General features: G+C 37.9%; 1 protein-coding gene across 9 annotated transcripts in view; it reads right to left on the minus strand.

Moving 5' to 3' along the window:
- RPGRIP1L (RPGRIP1 like) overlaps window positions 1-19,717 on the minus strand; it is a 101,610-nt gene that overhangs the window by 47,073 nt on the left and 34,820 nt on the right. For 8 of the 9 annotated variants that reach the window (XR_016225145.1, XR_016225144.1, XM_002711567.6 and 5 more), the window contains 7 exons: window positions 19,428-19,567; window positions 13,508-13,614; window positions 13,193-13,243; window positions 12,241-12,420; window positions 11,250-11,367; window positions 6,287-6,739; window positions 2,613-2,764 (listed from right to left, as the gene is read on the minus strand). Coding sequence is in view for 6 of the 9 variants with exons in the window: in XM_002711567.6 (XP_002711613.3) it covers window positions 2,613-2,764; window positions 6,287-6,739; window positions 11,250-11,367; window positions 12,241-12,420; window positions 13,193-13,243; window positions 13,508-13,614; window positions 19,428-19,567 (1,201 nt within the window). In the remaining 3 variants the exon portion in view is untranslated. Of the gene's footprint in view, window positions 1-2,612; window positions 2,765-6,286; window positions 6,740-11,249; window positions 11,368-12,240; window positions 12,421-13,192; window positions 13,244-13,507; window positions 13,615-19,427; window positions 19,568-19,717 lie in introns of those variants that run through there. The other variant, XM_089320050.1, reaches the window with a different exon arrangement.

Consider the following 19,717-nt stretch of genomic DNA (forward strand, 5'->3'; position numbering starts at 1 on the left):
ATCCTAAGTACAGGACATTCCTTTGGCTACCCAGAGTGACGATTTCGTTATATTTGGATTGGCCCTCATCCTGAACCACTGGGAGTCTACAGAAGCAGATACCTGAGGTCAAGATTAGCCAGTATATCAAATCCCAGTTGCCCCAGAACAGAGAACAATCAGAGATAAACCTTGAAAGGATAAGAAGCAAGAATTGGAAAGACATTTCAGAAGAGAGATGAGCAAAATGAATCACTAGGCAGAGCTGAAACTTGTCCTCTGGTCCTATTTGGAACCATTAGTCAAATAGCCAGCACACAAGTATTTTAGAAAACAACTAAATCTTTAAAAAAAAAAATGGGGCCAGTGCTGTGGCCCAATAGGTTAATCCTCTGCCTGCGGTGCCAGTATCCCATATGGGCGCAGGTTCAAGTCCTGGCTGCTCCTCTTCCAATCCAGCTCTCTGCTATGGCCCGGGAGAGCAGTGGAAGATGGCCGGAGTCCTTGGGCCCCTGCACCCGCGTGAAGACCGGGAAGAAGCTCCTGGCTCCTGGCTTCAGATCAGCACAGTTCTGGCCATTGTGGCTATTTGGAGAGTGAACCAATGGAAGGAAGACCTTTCTCTCTGTCTCTCCCTTTCACTGTCTGTAACTCTACCTCTCAAATAAAATAAATTTAAAAAAAGAAAAAAAGAAAAAACTGCACTGTTCAATCTTCCGTGGCTGATGTGATCTGGGACAAAGAAAAGCAAGTGTTTCAGTGCCTTGTTTAGTTCACTGTTGGAGAATTATCTTCTATAATGGAACTCCTCTGCATTTCTGAATTTGGGTTGAGCATCTGGAACCCCCGACTCCAAAAAAAGTTTATTGGAAAAGGAAAGATAGAGTTGTAGTCACAGGCTCCTTAGTGGAGACATCTGGTGGTGTAGAAAGGGTAAACCAGAGATGGGAATCACAGTATGGCTTTCTAAGAGCTAGTTTGGCCTCAGCTATGGAAGGCTGAAATGGAATGATGTGAAAAGTGCTCCCATTGCTTATTCCCCCAAATCTACTCACAAAAGCTGAAATTCCATCAGTTAGTGACTGATTCAAGCCAGAATCTGAGAGTTTAAAAATTTTTAAAAAGGTAAAACCAAATGAAGAATCTGGTCTCCTTATGTCTAATTTCCATTTCCATAATAGCATTCCCCAAAGTATGCTGCAAAAATTACTAGCCAGAAGATGATCTCAAGAAATCTGGTACCATTCTTCTTAAGCTTGGGAATCAATGTTCTACTAGTCATGGTTCTTTAAGTCAAAGTTATAGAAACCAGTCCTTCTAGCAAAAACATCAAACAGAGAGAGGACTTTAACTTTAAGGTTATAAGGGTATTTCATGGAACTGCATAGCAGAATGTGGTTGGCCCTTAGGAAGACAGTGGGATTGGAAAGCCACCATAAATTTTTTTTCTATGTGCTATTTTTTTCTGTATCTCATTATTACAATCGTTCTCTTCAGACTCATTTTCTTTCCTTTGCTGGTTAACAGTAAAGATGGCTGCCTATAGCTCCCAATTTTAGACACCCAGACACGGAGAGTCTTGCTTTCTCTTGATATCAGAAAACCAAATCTGATTAGCCCAAGATTGGAGTCAACTAGATAGTCCTGAACCATTAGTTAAAACTGGGTGGGGAGTTGGAGAAAACAGAATTGCCTAACATAAACCTGGCCACCAGGTGGCCTGGATGATGGACAGGGGTGGGAGGAAGTTCCAAGAGAAAAAAGATAAGATAACCATGATCTGAACAGACATTCCAAAGTGTTTCTATTATATTCTACCCCCACCCTATTACTCAACATAGCTGTATACTTTATGTTTCCTATGGAGATTCACATTATACACAAGAAGTCCTAACGTCAAGAACCCTATGTTCAATTCAACTGCTTCCAACCTTCAATGGATCATGCAATCCATTTGGAAATGTGGTCATTAAAACTCCATGAAATATAGCTCGGGAAATGCTGCTCTGAGGAATTACATTTTAATTTACAGCTCTCAGCAATAGAATACTCATTTTGTATTCTACATTGCATTTTAGAAACCTAGCATGACAAAACATAAAGAGGGACAGTACTTGACAGCTTAATAATAACTTTTTGTTTTGTTAACAGAAATTGTTAATGAAAGTTTCTTGACATGTGATAGTAGTACTATATTTTTAAAAAGTGTCCTGCACCAAGCTTTGGCTTGGTGGAGCAGTTCTGAATCTTGATTATGGTGTTGGTTCCACGAATCTGTAACAAATGTAAAACTACATATACACAAACACACATGAGTGCATGTGAAAACTGATGAAACTTGAATAAGGAATGTACTCTAGTTAATAGTACTCATACCAATGTCAATGTCTGGTTTTGATATCAGACTATAGTCATGTAATATGTTACAACTAGGAGAAACTGGGTAAAGGGTACATGAGAACTCTCTTTACTATTTTTACAACTTCCTGTGAGTCTGATTATTTAAAAATGAAAGTTTAAAAAAGCCACTTGATGATTGTGAAAGAAAATAATTTCAGCTTAACGCATGACATACAAGGAAATATTACAAAATTTCTATGTCATAAAAGGGTCTTAAAGTTAAACAAGCTTACCGACGGCATTTTCTCCGGCTCTTTAAAATTTGATGTTATATATCCCAAAGCCTTTGCTCGTTCTCGATAAAGTCGAATTGCTTGGTCCATGGGCACTCTTAATCGGAACCAGTATTCTACTGTGCCAAAATTTGGGATGTCTCCTTTAGTTCCTATAAATCAATACAAAACCCCCTGTTAAAATAGTCCCATAAATAAAATAAGTAGCAATGGAAAAAAACACACCAATGGCAACAGAAATTAAAAGTATAGATTTTACACTACATAAAACAATACAGATTCAATCAACGATGTGTGATTGGCAAATAACAGAGGAAGAAAATAGTTACTTTTGAAATACCAGTTTCACTGTACGTTAAACATTATTAAAGTCAAATGAACTTTTGAGTTATTCCAATTTGTACTACTTCAATCCTCTGAACTATAAAAATGCAAATACTGAAGCAAATACTTCGCAGATTCTTTCTGGTGCTATAGTGCTTTTTAAAAACCAGTTACACTCGTGTAATCTTACATACAAACCTCAGAATTATAAGTATGACATTCCACATTCTATTTCAGCCTTCAAGAAATTTTGGCACTTTCCCGTTTCTTTCCCATCCAACTAGTACAGGGGAAAATATTTGCATTATGCCAAATACTCGTGCATCCTGTATGCAGTTTAGTCCTGCATGTTCTTACTGCCTACCCTTGGTACTCCTCTTTTCCCAGGTAGCTCTCCATGTCTCTTCCTCTGTGAAGACTTCCTCTATGGCTCCCAGGAGCCTTGTGTGTCCTTATTAGGGAACTCTGGCCTGTCCATTCATAACACTACTTCTCCACCACACTGCAAGTTTCTTGAGGGTAAGGACTGTAATTTCTTTCTTTCTCTCTCTCTTTCTTTTCATTTCCCTTCCTTCCTCCCTCCCTCCCTCCCTCTTTCCTTTCTCTTTCTTTATAAACTATAGTTTCCATCAATTTTTCCTACCAGAGGAATTAGTACATAATGAGCACACAATATTTGGCAAGTTGAGAATATTCTATGCATGAGCTTTTCTGAATATATCATATTATTTAAAATATTACCATTACTTTCTACTACCTCAATTTCTTGCTAATGGATCATTCTTAGTAAATAAACATGATTTAATATCTGCCATAATTTTTAAAAAGTCCTATCAATATTAATTCACAAATTTTTCAACACACACACACACATACATATTACATACATTTGGAAGAACCTGTGGCTTTTAACTGACGGGAGCCAGGTTAGGTGGAAGAGAAGGAGGAGGACATTTATGCTTCTTTGCATTTTTGAATCATGTGAACATATTACTTGCTCAATAAATCAAATACAATTCCTTCCCTGCAGCCTGCATTGTGTAGCAGTGACTTAAGCTGTCACTTATGTCACTGGCATCCCATATCAGAGCATCAGCTCCAGTTCTAGCTTCTCTGCTTCTGATCCAGCTTCCTGCTAGCGCAACTGGGAAGGCAGTGGATGATAGTTCAAGAACTTAGGCCTCTGCCACTAATCTTGGAGACATGGATGGCATTCTGGGGTCCTAGTTTCAGCTTGGCCACTTGAAGAGTCAACTAGCGAATGCAAGATTTCTCCCTCTCTCTCTGCCTCTCAAATCTTAAAAACAAAAACAAAAATCCTCCTTAGATGCAAAGTCTTCCTCCTCCTCTTCCTTTTTTTTGAACATTATTTATTTATTTGGAAGTCAGAATTACAGAGAGAAATGGGGAGAGAGATGTTCCATCTGCTGGTTCAATCTTCAGATGGCTGCAATGGCCAGGGCTAGGCCAAGAGCTTTATCTGGATTTCCCATGTGGGTGGCAGGGCCCCAAACACTTGGGCCATCCTCCACTGTTTTTCCCAGGCTATTAGAAGGGAGCTGGGATCAGAAGTGGAGCAGCTGGGACAAAACTGGCACCTACCTATATGGGATGCCTGTGTTGCATGCGGCGGCTTTACCCACTAAAGCATGACACTGGCCCCTGAATTTTTCTTCTTGAAATGCTTTCTTTAGGAGTGGACATTTAACTTAGTGGTTAAGATGTCTCCACTCCATATCAGAATGCCTGGGTTTGATTTCAGGCCCTGACTGCTGACTCCAGCTTTCTACCAGTTGACTGTGGGAAGCAATGGTAGTGGTTCAAGTAACTGGGCTACTGCCATCCACAGAGAAGACGTCTATAATTGGGTTCTAAGGTTTCTGGCTTCAGTCTAGTCCAACCTGGTTGCAGGCATTTGGCTGAGTGAACCAGTAGATGGGAGTGCTCTTTCTCTGCCTCTCAAAAAAAAAAAAAAAAAAAAAAAAAGTTTCTTCATTTGGTCTTTGGGATATCACATACTCTTAGTTTTCGCCCTGTAGCACTGGCCACTCCTCAGTTCCTCCGCTGGCTTCTCTTCCTCTTCCTGAACCCTACATTTTGGAGTTTCCAAAGGTTCAGTCCTTGCCCACCTTCTCTCCTTTACCTACATTCAGTCTTTATGGGGTATGACTGAGGCCCAAAGGCTTAATTATCTTCAATGCACTAATGACTCACACTTTAAATCTCTACACCTGACCTTCGAAGTAGTGTAGCCAACTGCCTACCTGATTAAGTCTACTTAGATTTCCTCATATGTGTCCCTTTCCCAGTCTTTCCTATCTCAGCAAATGGTGATGCACCATTCTCCAAGCATTGACATTAGAAATTCATGCCTCTTCTATTTCTTTCATTATCTCACAACAAACTGATAAGTCTTGAAAGAAGAGTTAATGAAATATTTACTGGATATGACCACTTCTTATCATTACTTTCACTGCCGTCTTAATACAAGTCACCATCACCTTTCCACAAATCAGTGCAACAGCCTGATAATGGTCCTATTTTCCCTCTTGCTTGCTACAGACTATTCTTTCCACAGCACTCAGATTTTTCTAAAACCTAACAAAACAAAATTCCTCATTATGATCTATAAGGCTATCTAGCATGATGTGGTCACTGCTTACTTCTTTAATCTTATCTTTACTCCAGTCACTGGTCTGACTGCTATTTGTCTAACGAGTCATCTTGTTCCTTCTCAGTCTTTGTGCTTGCTATTTCCTCTGCTTGAAACATTATTCCCTAAGCTCCTGGCCTGGGTCTGCATTCAAGCCTTTACCAATGTCAGCCCCTTAAGGAAGCTCTGATCTGAACAAGCACCCTTTCATTTCGCTCTTTAACCTCTCACTCTGATTAAATTTTCATTTCTCTCTCTCTCTCTCTGTCTCTCTCTCTCTCTCTATATATGTAGATATAGGTATGTTTTATTGCCTGTCTTCCCCTCTAGAAGGTAAAGTGCAGAAGAGTTTTGCCTCTCTTATTTACCACTGATCACTGTATTCCTAATACCTAGTAACAGTGAAAACATGAAAAAGTCTTTTAAAATTGAATAAATGTTCTACAATTAATATTTAATCAAACAAGGGTATCAATATGATAAATAAACACCTGAAATTATCAATTTTTTAAAAAAGTAATACTCACTGAAGTGACATCATTGACAACATTTAGGACAGTCCAATCAGCTGTGGGCAGAGAACACTGTCCTTACTCTACAGGCACCTTAAATGTATAAGACACTAATGTAGAACACCAAATGAACATGTAAGCCAAACTGGTGATTCAAGCATCTAAAGCTAATAAATCATTCTTACCAACCAAACTTGCTGTGCAAAATATCCTGCCACTTTTTTCCAGGATTTCATGAAATCTCAACTGACATGCTGCAATTGTTTCATAATCTGTGCTGTACGCTTGGTGGACTTCAAGAGTGACAGAATTCCTCTGAATATATTGTAAAAAGAAGTCATTAACATGAACAAGATATTGAGAAGTGAAATCATATTCTGGGTGAAGCCCTCGCACTATAGGAGTTGTTTGCAGTTCAAAATCATAGAAAGCATAGGTACAGAAAGTGACAGGTTCTTTATCTCCAGATGCCTGTAAAACTTCAGAAGAAAAGGTTACTTTGTTGATATGGATTTCAAATAGATTTTCTCCTCGTTCCAGGTGGATGGTTTCATCAAATTCATCAACAGAGTCATCTGGCATGATTTCTGGTTTAAATTTGTATTGCTTAGTCCCGTAGGCAATATCCTTTAGTTGGGCTGCAAAAGAAGACACACAGTGTAGAGACTTTTAAATATTGATATATGAAGATGCAAACTAGTTTCTATACTGGTAGGGAATTTAAATGCTTCCATGCATGGTCTCAATCTTGAATTTTATGCCTACATTATTTTTCCATAAATAATACTTTTTTATACATAAATCAACTGTTTTATCACTTATTAAACAACAGCAAAATTACAATTTCAGAGACAGGCATTGTGGTACAGTGGGTCAGGCCACTCACATCCCATATTTGGAGTGTGGGATCAAGTCTGAATTACCTACACTTCCTAGCCAGGTTCCTGTTAATGTACCTGGGAGGCAGCAGATGATGGTCCAATTGCTTGGGTACCTGTCACTCCCAGCCCTAGAAGTTGCAGGCATTTGGGGGAATGAACCAGAGGATGAAAGATTTCTCTCTGTCTCTCTCTTGTTTCTCCCTCCAAATCCCTTTGACTTTCAAATAAATAAATGTTAATGTTAAAAAAATTATAACTTCAAAATATATACAAGTATAATTTTCAACTATAATTTTTAAAAATAATAAAATCGACAACTTCAGTTATAATATAGCTTAAATCAGGGAGAAGGAAAAAGAAAAGCAGGCCTCTGAATGTAGGGCATAGGCAACTATTTGGATTCCATCTGCTCCTTTGCCTCTGCTCCATCTGTTATTTGCAATCTTGTAACACCACTATCTCTATTCATGGGCTTTTCACCTTAAACTTATTAACATATGCTTTTCTACTCTGGGTGGTGGTGAATATGTTTATTATTTTGATTTATTTATTATGTTATGGTCTCATGGTTGTATGTATAGACCAAAATTAATCAAATTAGACTTGGCAGATGTTTAGTGGGAAGTGTGTTAATTATACCCTGATAAATTGGTTTTAAAAAAATATATCTCTGGGGGTTGGTGTTGTGGCATAGAGGGTGGGCCTCCAGATGTGGCATCGGCATCCCAAGTAGGGGCCAGTTCGTGTCCTGGCTGCTCCTCTCCTGATCCAGCTCTCTGTTGATGGTCTGGGAGAGCAGTGGAGGATGGCCAGGGTGCTTGGGACCTTGTACCCACATGGTGGACCTGGAGGAGGCTCCTGGCTCCTGGCTTCAGATTGGCTAGGCTCCGGGCATTGCATCCACTCGGGGAGTGAACCAGCAGATGGAAGACCTCTCTCTCTGTTTCTCCCTCTCTCTGTGACTCTGCCTCTCGAATAAATATTATTAAATATTAATTATATAAATATTAAACATATTTATATTACACACTTACATATTATATTTATATTGCATATTTATAATATATAAATATTAAATATATATGCAAAGGTTTATAAAGATATAAATATATGAATATAAATAAAGATATATATATATATAAATATAAATATATATATCCAGGTGGGCATTTGGTGTAGCAGTTAAGCTGATGCTTGGAATGCCTGCATTTATAGCAGAACGTCTAGATTCAAGTCCTGGCTCCATTTTCCACTTCCAGCTTCCTGCTAATATGTACCCCGGGAGGAAGTAAGCAATGGTTCAAATAGTTTGGTCCCTGTCATTGATGTGGAAGCACTGGATTGAGTCTGGGCACCTGGCTTTGTCTTGGTCCAAACACAACTGTTGTGAGCATTTAAGGAAGGAATTAGTGCATGTAAGATCTGTCTGCCTGTCTTCCAAATGAAATGAAAAGAAGTTATAAAATAATTACATATATTTCTTGCTTGATACATGTTTTCTTCCTATCTTATACCCAGAGTTTTAGAAATAATGTAAGCATGTTTTTTTCAGCCACTCATCTAACAGACACTCCTGCAAACCTCCTGCTGCTGCAAATGACAGGATTTCATTCTTTTTTATGGCTGAATAATATTCCGTGGTATTTATATACCACAGTTTCTTTATTGATTGAATAACTATCTTAGAATCTTGGCCATAGTGAATAATGTTGCAATGGGATTGCAGCTATCTCTTTGTTATGATGATTTCATTTCCTTTGTATACACTTGTATACTCAGTAGAATAACTGAATCAAATGATAGATCTGTTTTTAGATTCAGAAGACTTGACTTGGGACCAGCATTGTGGTATAGCAGGTGAAGCCTCTGCCTGCAGACCTGGAATCAAGTCCTGGCTGCTCCACTTCCAATCCAGCTCCCTGCTAATGGCCTGGGAAAAGTAGCAGAAGATGGCCCAAGGACTTGGGCCCCTGCACCCATGTGGGAGACCTGGAAGAAGCTCCTGGCTCTTGGCTTCAGCTAGTTGCGGCCATCTGGGGAGAGAACCAGTAGATGGAATCTCTCTTTTTCTCTTCTCTCTCTGTATTTCTGCCTTTCAAATAAATTAATCAATTAAAAAAAAAAAAGATTCAAAAGACTAAAGGAAAATCCCAAACTCTGTGACCTCTCTTTTAACTAAGAAAACTCCACCAAGTTTTTATTGAGCACTATTTAGAATAAAAGGTACATATTGCCCCCTTGACTGTTGGAAAGCCCCGTTCAGTCAGATAAAGATGTTTGTTGAGCATTTCTACATTAAGCAATGCGGTATGTATTCTGAGGGTCTCTGAAAACTGTTTTGGGGGTCTGTGATGTCAAACTGCTTTTAGAATAACACTAAGATGTTATTTGCCCTTTTCATTTTTATTCCCTACAAGTTTATAATGAAACTTCTTAGAGGCTACATGATTTGTGATATCACAAAGATTAAATGCAGAAAGTTATAAAAATCCAGCTGTTTTCTATTAAGAACCTAAGAAGATTTGCAAAAATGCTAAGCAACTAAAAAACTATAGATTTAAATTGTTACTCTCCTCAGAATATCTTTTTTGAAAATGTAGCCTTTAAAAATACTATTATGGGACTGGAGCTGTGGTGAGTGGGTAAAGCCGCTGCTTACAGTGCTGGCATCCCATATGGGCACAGGTTCGGGTCCCGGCTGCTCCACTTCCAATCCAGCTCTCTGCTACGGCCTGGGAAAGCAGGAGAAGATGGCCCAAGTCCTTGGGCCCCTGCACCCACATGGACGACCTGGAGAAAGTTCCAGGCTCCTGGCTTCAGATTGGTGCAGCTCCGGCCATTGCGGCCAATTGGGGAGTGAACCAGTGGATGGAAGACCTCTCTCTCTCTCTCTCTGCCTCTCCTTCTCTCTCTGTGCAACTCTTTCAAACAAATAAATAAATCTTTAAAACAATACTACTACCTATGTGAAGGTGTAATAGGCTTATTATTATTTTAACATCAATTAGAAATATTCTGGGGTTGGTGATATGGCACAGCAGGTTAACCCACAGCTGGTTAAGTGGTGGATTGAGACACCAACATCCTGTTTGAGCACCATTTTGAGACTCGGCTGCTCCAATTCTGATTCAGTTCACTGCTAACATTCTTGGGAAGGCAGCAGAAGATGGCCTGAGTACTTAGGCCCCTGCCACTCACGTGGGCCATTATCGCCATTTGGTGAGTGGACCAGTGGACGGAAGATCTCTGTCTCACTTTTCTCTGTCACTCTGCCTTTGAAATCAATCAATTTAAAAAAAAAAATCCTGAAAGTTTCTCACTTTAGTTTTAAATATGATAAACATCAATTAGTATAACTCATGAACAAAAGGTCTTTGGGATCCTCAATAATTTTTAGGAGCATAAAATTACTATTGTCATAGCTCACTAAGTATTTCGTGGCAGTAACATTATACAGTGACAAAGTGCTGATCCTTGTAGAACTTACATTACAGAGAATATAAAACTCCAAAAGCTGAAGAATACTCACTGAAGTACTTGAACATGTATTCTTTGAGTCCCTGAGAGGAAAAGGGGGTAGTTACATGTTGAGGCAGTGTTTTTCAATGTTTAGTCTCACACCTGCATCTGGGCAGCATGAAATTATTTCTAAATACACAGAATCATAGGCCCCAGATCTCTAGGGTTAGGGTCCAAGAAGCTACGTGTTGAGTAAGTTCACAGCTGCTGAAGGCTGGAAATCACTACTTGGGCATTTACTCTCAAATGGACGGATGGCTAGGAGAGATGAGAGCCTGCTGCCTGGCACAGGCAAGCACTGAGTTAGATTTCGAAGCAAGCAAAGTTAGGCCTTGACGTCAAGGTAGAAAGGAGGTTTAGGCAGAGAAAAGAGCAAGAATAATGACATGATGGTGGGTGTGGGTTCTGAACAGGATTCATCTGACAAAGAGGAAGCAGACCTGGCTGGCCGAGGTTACAGACTGTGCAGAAGAGAAATGAGAAAGGTGGTGGCCAATTTGAGTCTGTGGTACTTTAAGAAGTACTTTGAAATCTTGCCTACAACACTAAACCTAAAAATAAGTAGGAAATTAAGAAAAATTATTGAGTAGAAAAGAATCAGAATCAGAGGAAAACTGCCTTTCTGAGAATTTTGATTCAGAAAAAAATATAGTGAAAGGACATGATGAGTACAGATTTGGATGACATTTTCAACTCTTACAAAATCCATTCCTTAGTTACTGTGGCAAAAAAATTGTGTATGTGATACCTTCTAGTTTCTGGATGCGCGAAGCCCTGATATCAAGAAGATGAACATATTGTTCCAATTTGAGTTCATGATCTTGCTGCAAATTTTCCATCTTCTGGGTCACTGTCTCAACTTCCATCTAAAAAATAAGAGATAAAAAAGTTCTAATATTTATGATTAGTTCCATTTTCAGTTTTATTTTTTTTAAGATTTATTTTATTTATTTGAAAGACAGAGTTACAGAGAGAGGTAGAGACAGAGAGAGAGAGAGGTCTCCCATCCACTGGTTCACTCCCCAGATGGCTGCAACAGCCAGGGCTGTGCCGATCCAAAGCCAAGAGCCAGGAGCTTCCTCTGGGTCTTCCACATGGGTACAGGGGCCCAAGGACTTGGGCCATCTTTTACTGCTTTCCTAGGCCATAGCTGAGAGCTGGATTGGAGGAGGAGCAGCTGGGTCTAGAACTGGTGCCCATGTGGGATGCCAGCGCTTCAGGCCAGGGCTTTAACCCGCTGTGCCACAGCACCGGCCCCTCCTTTTTCGTTTTTCAAAGCCACTGTGATTCTATCACTTTCTAGATCTAGGGGGTCACTAGGAGCTACAAACTGTAGCTTTCAGAACTCAAATAGCATATAGTTCAGAAACTTATGCTTAAAAGTGTTCACGAATCAGAAATAAACTCTGGATCCCTTTTTATGGTGGCAAATTTCTATTCTGTTAAAACCTAACATCATGTGGTTGTGGCAGGACTTCAGGAAAACTACCGCTCATTTGCAGAAGGTGTTCACAATGACAAAAATGAGTTTGCTGCCACTATTTACTCCCTAAAATCAGGGACTTCAAAAACTTACTTGTTTCTAAACTATTTATTCAAAGGACCTAGTTCAAAGCTAAATTTCACAGTGTGGTAATATATGATAATAGATTAGAACAGAAGGTAGCGCACAATATTTAGAAAAGTAACTTAGTATATTTTATAGAAAACCCACCCTCTGGATTAGTGTATTACATTACCTGATAATCTTTATTAATTTTATGTTGCATAATTAGCATGTTTCTTGTCTTTTCGAGTTCTTGCACTGTTTCTGCATGAGTCGCTTGTAGTTCTCTCATGGAACGTTCTACATCTTGATTAATTTTACTATCTACTTTCTCTAAGAAGGAAAGGTCTCCATTTTTTTGTTCTTTTTGAGCCTAAATCAAAACATGTTTTATTACTGAAACAAGGATTTACAAAATTTGACTGTGTGAATTAACATATATATGGAAAATACAATCATTAACTGAAAACAGATATATTTCCATTTTTCCATCAGGAATAAGGTAGCCTTGATAAATATATTTGGATAGACATGTGGTACAACTAAAGATAAATAAAAAAAAATCTTACTATGTTAGGCCATAAAAAATATTAAGTTCATTTATTTCTAGTTCTTCATGTGACTAAAATCTACACTATGATCTAAAGGGAAAGAAGTGTATTTTCCTGTGTTTTCTTGTAAATATCATAATATTCTAGAACTGGAAAATATCTTCGTACTTATTAATAGTTCAGTTTTTTACTTAAGAGAGCAAGAAAGTACACTAAGGCCTGCAAGGGCAGAAAGTTACTGATCTGTTTTATATTGAGGCAGGTAGAAGTAAAATGTTATATTTAAGCAAAGTGTTTTAAATAAGAATTTCTGAGGTCTATTTTAATATAATTTTGATGTCATTATGAAATATGCATATGCTGTAACTAAATGTCCTCTGACCACACTCCTGAGTCTTAGTAGAGTTGATATGTGATGCAATACATACACATATATATTTATATACATATATGTGTGCATAAAGGATGCACTAAATTTCAGAATATGTATGAATAATTCATTCTCTAAACAGAAGGGTTACAGATAAGGGGTCAATCTTCTGCTGAAACAGTTACACACAGACACAAGATCCATGGTGAAGTTCAGAAAGTTACCTTTAGAAGTAGGAGAGCTTCACTCAGTTCATCAGCATTAATATCACTCTCCTGCAACAGAGTAGGTATAAGCTCACAATGATGCAACCAGTAAGGTTATTCTTATGGAACATACGTTGCCTAATACCATGGATTAATACACTAAGTAAAAGAGCCATTCCAACTATTCAAATATGGAACATAAGCTACCAGGTCCCATAAGTTGATATAACTAAGATACTGATTTTTTTCTTTCTAGTATATTGTTTTCTCTATGTATAAATACAATCTGGATTAAAATTTTGGGTTTATTTCCTAAGTAAGAAAATAGTTCACCTGATTGTAAAACTTCATGAGGTTTTTAAGTTCATCAAGCTCTTGCTTTTGTTCCAGATACTGTAACTGTAGTTCTCTGTTCTCTTGCATGAGTTTTTCATTTTGGTCTTTAAAAAATAAAGTCAACACAATTAGAAAGGTTAAGTGACAGTTAGGTCTAATCGTACGTTTTAAATTAATTAAATGTCTGTTACACACCAAGCTTGATCTGGTGTTGTTCTGGTCAGAGAGGAAACTGAGCTAGCACCTAGACAAAGGCAGCAGGGAAATGAGGAACAAATGAACACTATCATGTGTCTACCATATGATTCACTTGCTTACCGAAAACTTAAGGCTTAAGTTTATAGTATTAATACAAGGAAATTGTGGCCTCTGGAACTTCAAAGAAGCATTCTATTTAAAATGCCTGAGAATATGTTTCCAAATCTAGGACTTTTACTTACTTATTAAAGGTCTTGAAAGGCATGCAAAGAAAAATTTTTGTCTTAGTTTTCTAATTGATTTTGAATTCTCTTTTTCCCATTTAACATAAAGTCTTTGTATTAAAACAAGATAATGGGGCCAGTGCCGTGCTGTAGTGGGTAAAGCCGCTGCCTGCAGTGCTGGTTCAAGTCCCGGCTGCTCCACTTCTTTTCCAGCTCTCTGCTATGGCCTGGGAAAGCAGTAGATGGCCCAAGTTCTTGGGCCCCTACATCCATGTGGGATGACCCAGAGGAAGCTCCTGGTTCCTGGCTTTGGATCAGTGCAGCTCTAGCCACTGCAACCAATTGGGGAGTGAACCTGTGGATGGAAGACCTCTCTCTTTCTCCCTCTCTGCCTCTTCTCTTTCTGTGTAACTCTTTCAAATAAATAAATAAATCTCAAAAAAAAAAAAAAAAAGATAACCTCTCTGATAAACTCTCAATATTTGATTTAATCAGCCACATTTCCAGCAAATCTGCTATGGTGGGAGAAATGGATTCTCAACCAGTGCACTGTAGTATTACACATGATCTTAGCCAGCCAAAAGGCTGAGAAGCAATGCACTGTAGTATTGATGATAATCATGTGTTTTTTCTTCACTGAATTCAAGCCCTTAATTAGTAGGATATAGATGTATAGCAATTGTTAAAGAATGGACATGGAGGGGCCCGTGCTGTGCATACCGGGTTAAGCCGCCACCTGTGTATGGGCACCAATTCGAACCACGGCTGCTCCACTTTCAATCCAGCTCCCTGCTAATGCACTTGAGAATGCAGCAGAAGGAGGTCTAAATCCTTGGGCTGCTGCAGTGATGTGAGAGACTGAGATGAATCTCCTGGCTTCAGCCTGGCCCAACTCTAGCCTTTGGGGCAATTTGGGGAGTTAACCAGCAGATTGAAGCTCTCTCTCTACAAATCTCTCCCTATCTATAACTCTGCCTTTCAAATAAATAAAATAAACCTTAAAAAAAAAAAGAATGGATATGGAATAGGTTTGCCTTGGCATTCATTTGCCAATTACCCACAAGCAAGAGTATAAAGCTACACAAGGAAGGAAATTCATAGAGACTAATTTTGCACTTCTTGCAATGAACATGTTGAATTCTTTTTTAAAGAATAATAGTTAGCTATCAAATCTACTGCACTCGTTAGTCTCGTGTTCTTAATGTACTCTTCACTAGAGTTCACTGCTGAAGTCACTGTGGACTCCCTGTGGACTAATTCTAAACCACGCCATCCAAAGTGTCTTCAATCATTTCATCCTGCTCTCAACGATTTATGTTTATCATAAGTCTTCGATTTAAACTGTACATTTTTGTTTCCTTTTCTTAAAAAAAAAATCCACACATTTGCCAAGAATTCTTTCCATGAATGCATTTGCATACTGACTGCATTTTATTCCACAGTATATTTCTTTTATAAGGTCTTGTGTTCACAAGCTATAAATACTACATACAAGTAAAAATTTTAAATTGAAATAAAAGCAGGAAACAAGATGTTTAAAAAGAATGGACTAATCTGGGCATTTTAATGTCAGATATTTCCAAGCAATCAAAAAAGTTTTTTAAAAACTCATGGCCATTGGGTACATATAGACATTTTAATATCAAACATATAAGCATTTTTATCTTACTGATAGACTGTTACAAGGTTACCCTGGAGTATATCCTGCTTATATCTAGTGAACTAAAAGAATTTCCAGACGTGAACAACAACTGGAAGTTCTGAAGGTAAAAATCAAACACTTGTCTTTAAATTAAAAATTAGGATTAATTATAAATTTGAATTCTTGTGAGATCTTTTTTTAGTTAATGAGTAGAACAAAAGTGTGGAGCCCTGTAATTTGTGTTGGTGAGGTTAAACAATGTCTAGACTGAATGCCTAGGCAACACAAAGAAGGTAAGTGTAGTCAGTAGGATGTAAAACCAAAAGTCCTAAGTACCTGTATAATTTCATTACCTAGACAGCAAAACTTTTAGGGGTTCTAAGAGTGAACAAAGTATAAAGAACATGACTTTCCCTACCTTAATCCAGACATGTTATATTTTGATTATTATTTCTATGCTTTATATTTTCTATTCTTTCAATTTTTAGAGCAGGGCTCCTAAGAATAAAATGCTAGTAGGCATAAATAAATGTATTTAAATGCTTCCACTCTTTTCTGAGCTTTTGTTTCAACAACTTTGTCTCCATTTGCTGATATTTTTAAAACTAGGGCCTTATCAGTGAAAAAATTACTGGGTACCAGTAACATTGTTTCCACTGAATTTTATGTGGAGTTATCCACTATTATTTTTCCTTTCTCCAACTGTTTACTGGGGATGTCTTTAAAAAGTACAGAAACATTTTAGTTCAAAGAGGAAATGGGCTTGCTGAAATATAATATGAAAAATCAAAGCACGTTGTACAAGATGAAAAATAACCTCCTTACCTTATGATTTGACAAAAAGCAGGTTAAGCTAAACAGCATTTTATTCGAATGAGATAACATTTCACTCTTTTAAAATTATGTTCTTCCAGCACACTATTAATAAGCAGAGTGCAGAGAACAATTCAACTAAACAATTTTCAGAGTGCCTTTGTGCTAATATCTTCAGCTGTGATCAATATAACCATATGCATTATGCTGAATTATGCATTTCAGCTAAAGATAGAAAGGAACTTTCAAAAGCAAGCCCTTAAACACATGCAGTTAATTTAAGCATTAACCAAATGCAAACTGCATTTACATATCCTTCCCCTACATATTCACACAATCTGAAACTAATTTGTACCTTGAATAAAGAGGTGAGTATTCTCTAAAAATAATTTGCCAGTTAGATGAATGACTACAAGGAGCCAGGGAAACATCTTCTGGCAAAGAACACTTGATACATGAAAAGGTAAATGTGTGAAGAGACTTCAAAGCAAAATTAAACAGTTTGAAAAGCTGCAATACAAAAGGAACTTTTGAAATATTAAAAGATTTCCTTAAATAGACTATTTCATTTTTTTTGGTTTATTATTTGCCTAGTTAAAGAATGTTAAAGGAGGTGATATTTTCTTAAAATTTATTATAACTTTTTTTTTTACAAAGAAACACACACTTAAATACCTGAACTTATAAATTTGAGGTTTTACAGAAGAAATAACTGGAAAATAAGTTGTACTTAAAAAAAGATCCAGTTCTAGCAGTCTTTCCTTAGAAAATAAATGGATAAATGTGTATAAAGATGCTGTTTCTGGTACTCAAAATTGAAGCTACTTGAAGATTCATCAGTAGAAGATTGCTAAATAATCTGTTACATCCACACACTGGAAAACTGTAACAGCCATTGTAAGTGATGATGATATAGATTTATATTTATGCTCAAGGAATGATTTCACAATAGCACAAATAAAAAGGCACATTATAAAATAGTATCTATACATATGGAAACAACTCTGAAAAGAAATACATGAAATGCTAGCATGGACTACCCTGAGGGTTGTGAGACTGAGTGGATTTTAGAATATTTTTGTTTACCAACTTTTTCTTCTACCATAGTGTATATAAAGGTATTTTCATTATTCAAAAAAATTCCCCAAAGATATAAGAACCAGTAAAAAAGATAGGGAATGGACTAGGTGAACTAGTTGTTAATGCCCTGGCAACTGTAATACCTCACATATAACTCTCAGAACTAACAACAATAAACAGGTTTGAAAACAACAACAAAAACCCTAAGATTTGATCCCTTTAAGAAAAGTTTCTTTCCAGAAACCAATTTAGAAAAACAGTTTTGGAATTCTTGATACCTAAGAAAATACAGAAGGTATAGAAATACAAAAGGCTTATTTCTTTTCCTTTTCCTTGAAGAATGAGTAATGTATTTCCACTGGAAAAATAGAGTATGAATATAGAGTACTTCCATTTTCATCAGCGATAAGAATTTACTGAGCAACTACTAAGAGCAGTGTTATCTAGTCAATACTGCACAATAAAACCAGGGACCATGTATCTTTGACATAAAAATGTTTAACCACCAGGTTAAAAAAACATAACACTATTTTATTTCACTTAAAATTTTCTAGACAAAAAAATATGTAGACTGCAACTTTAAAATGTTACCACTTATAGAATGATCCCATTTTTAGAGATGTTAAGATGTGAAAAAAAAAACATTTCTTTTAGTCAATGAGTTAGTCATTGTGATCTAAAGAAATATATGAGTACTAACTGGAAACATAACTTTTGTTTTTACTGAGTCATATTACATTTTTAAACATTCTCATGCAACTGAATTGCAAATGTTCAAACGGAGCAACATTATTTTCACATTACTTGGTTTACTCAGGGGATGAGCAAACAGATACAACACTTGAAGCACATGATTCACTTCTCTGTTGTGCACTGTATATGCAAGTGTGAGTAATACAGTAATTCAGACACTGCTGTAATTATTGTATTTCCTAGAGATGAGAGCAGTGAGATCTGTTAAACATGAAACCTAGTAATGATTATTATTTTAGCAGCAGATTTTGATAAAGTTTCCTAGTATTTATGTTTGCTTCAGAGACGAGAATAAGACACCTTATTATTGGAGAGATTTTCCCTGTCCAACCTGTCCAAAAGAGCCAGCAACAGCTTCCTCCAGCCTGCCATCGTACATGCTCTATCCCCCAGCCCCTCACTGCACTGGCCGCCACCTGACATTTCACATGTTTATTTAATTATTGTCAGCTTAGCCCTAGTTCATTTCTGCTTCATCAGGGCAGGTCTTTTTTTTTTTTTTTTTTTTTTTTTTTTTTTTTTTTTTACAGGCAGAGTGGACAGAGAGAAAGGTCTTCCTTTTGCCGTTGGCTCACCCTCTAATGCCCGCCGTGGCCAGCGCGCTGCGGCCGGCGCATCGCGCTGATCCGATGGCAGGAGCCAGGTGCTTCTCCTGGTCTCCCATGGGGTGCAGGGCCCAAGCACTTGGGCCATCCTCCACTGCACTCCCGGGCCACAGCAGAGAGATGGCCTGGAAGAGGAGCAACCGGGACAGAATCCGGTGCCCCGACCGGGACTAGAACCCCGTGTCCCGGCGCCGCAAGGCGGAGGATTAGCCTAGTGAGCCGCGGCGCCGGCCCAGGGCAGGTCTTTTGACTGCTTCACCGCTGCAGCCCCAGAACTTAGTGCTAACAAGCTGGTTCTCAACAAATACTTGTTGACTGATGAATAAAGAAAAGCTCAGGAATTAGGAAAATTAAATACATTAAAGACAACCTGAATAAGAGCAATCTGAAAAAACAACTCCATGGCATATATGCTAGGCTGAGTGAGGGAAATTTTAAGCATTAACCAATAAATTCTTGAACGTGGACGGCTGTTAATATGGGCTGTTTCCTCAGCACACAGAGTGACAGGCAAACAGTGGGCATCACAATAAGAACAGATTGGTTCGATGAATAGACAGTAGATGTTGAAATGAGTAAGTCGGTAGCTAACTTATATGTACCTCTTTCCATTTTTAATCTGTCAAGGATTTCAGTTTTGTCTGTTAAGTCGCATTTTAAGGCAGTCTCGAGCTGAGCAATCTGCACTTTCAGCTGCTGTTCCTGTAACTTCCATTGCTCTTCATGGGCAGCACTGAAGGCACTGCAAAACACACGTGACACGCAAGGAAAGCTTGGAGATCAGCTTCAACCGAAAATAATAAAGAGAAAAGCTTTTAGTGGCACCGAGACCACTGTCATCATGTCTTAGGAATTAAGTAAACATATGCTGGTCTGCTGCTGTTGAAACCAA

Source organism: Oryctolagus cuniculus, chromosome 18, assembly GCF_051225735.1.
Source record: "Oryctolagus cuniculus isolate XC-2025 breed Fujian yellow rabbit chromosome 18, ASM5122573v1, whole genome shotgun sequence".
Taxonomy (NCBI): Eukaryota; Metazoa; Chordata; class Mammalia; order Lagomorpha; family Leporidae; genus Oryctolagus; species Oryctolagus cuniculus.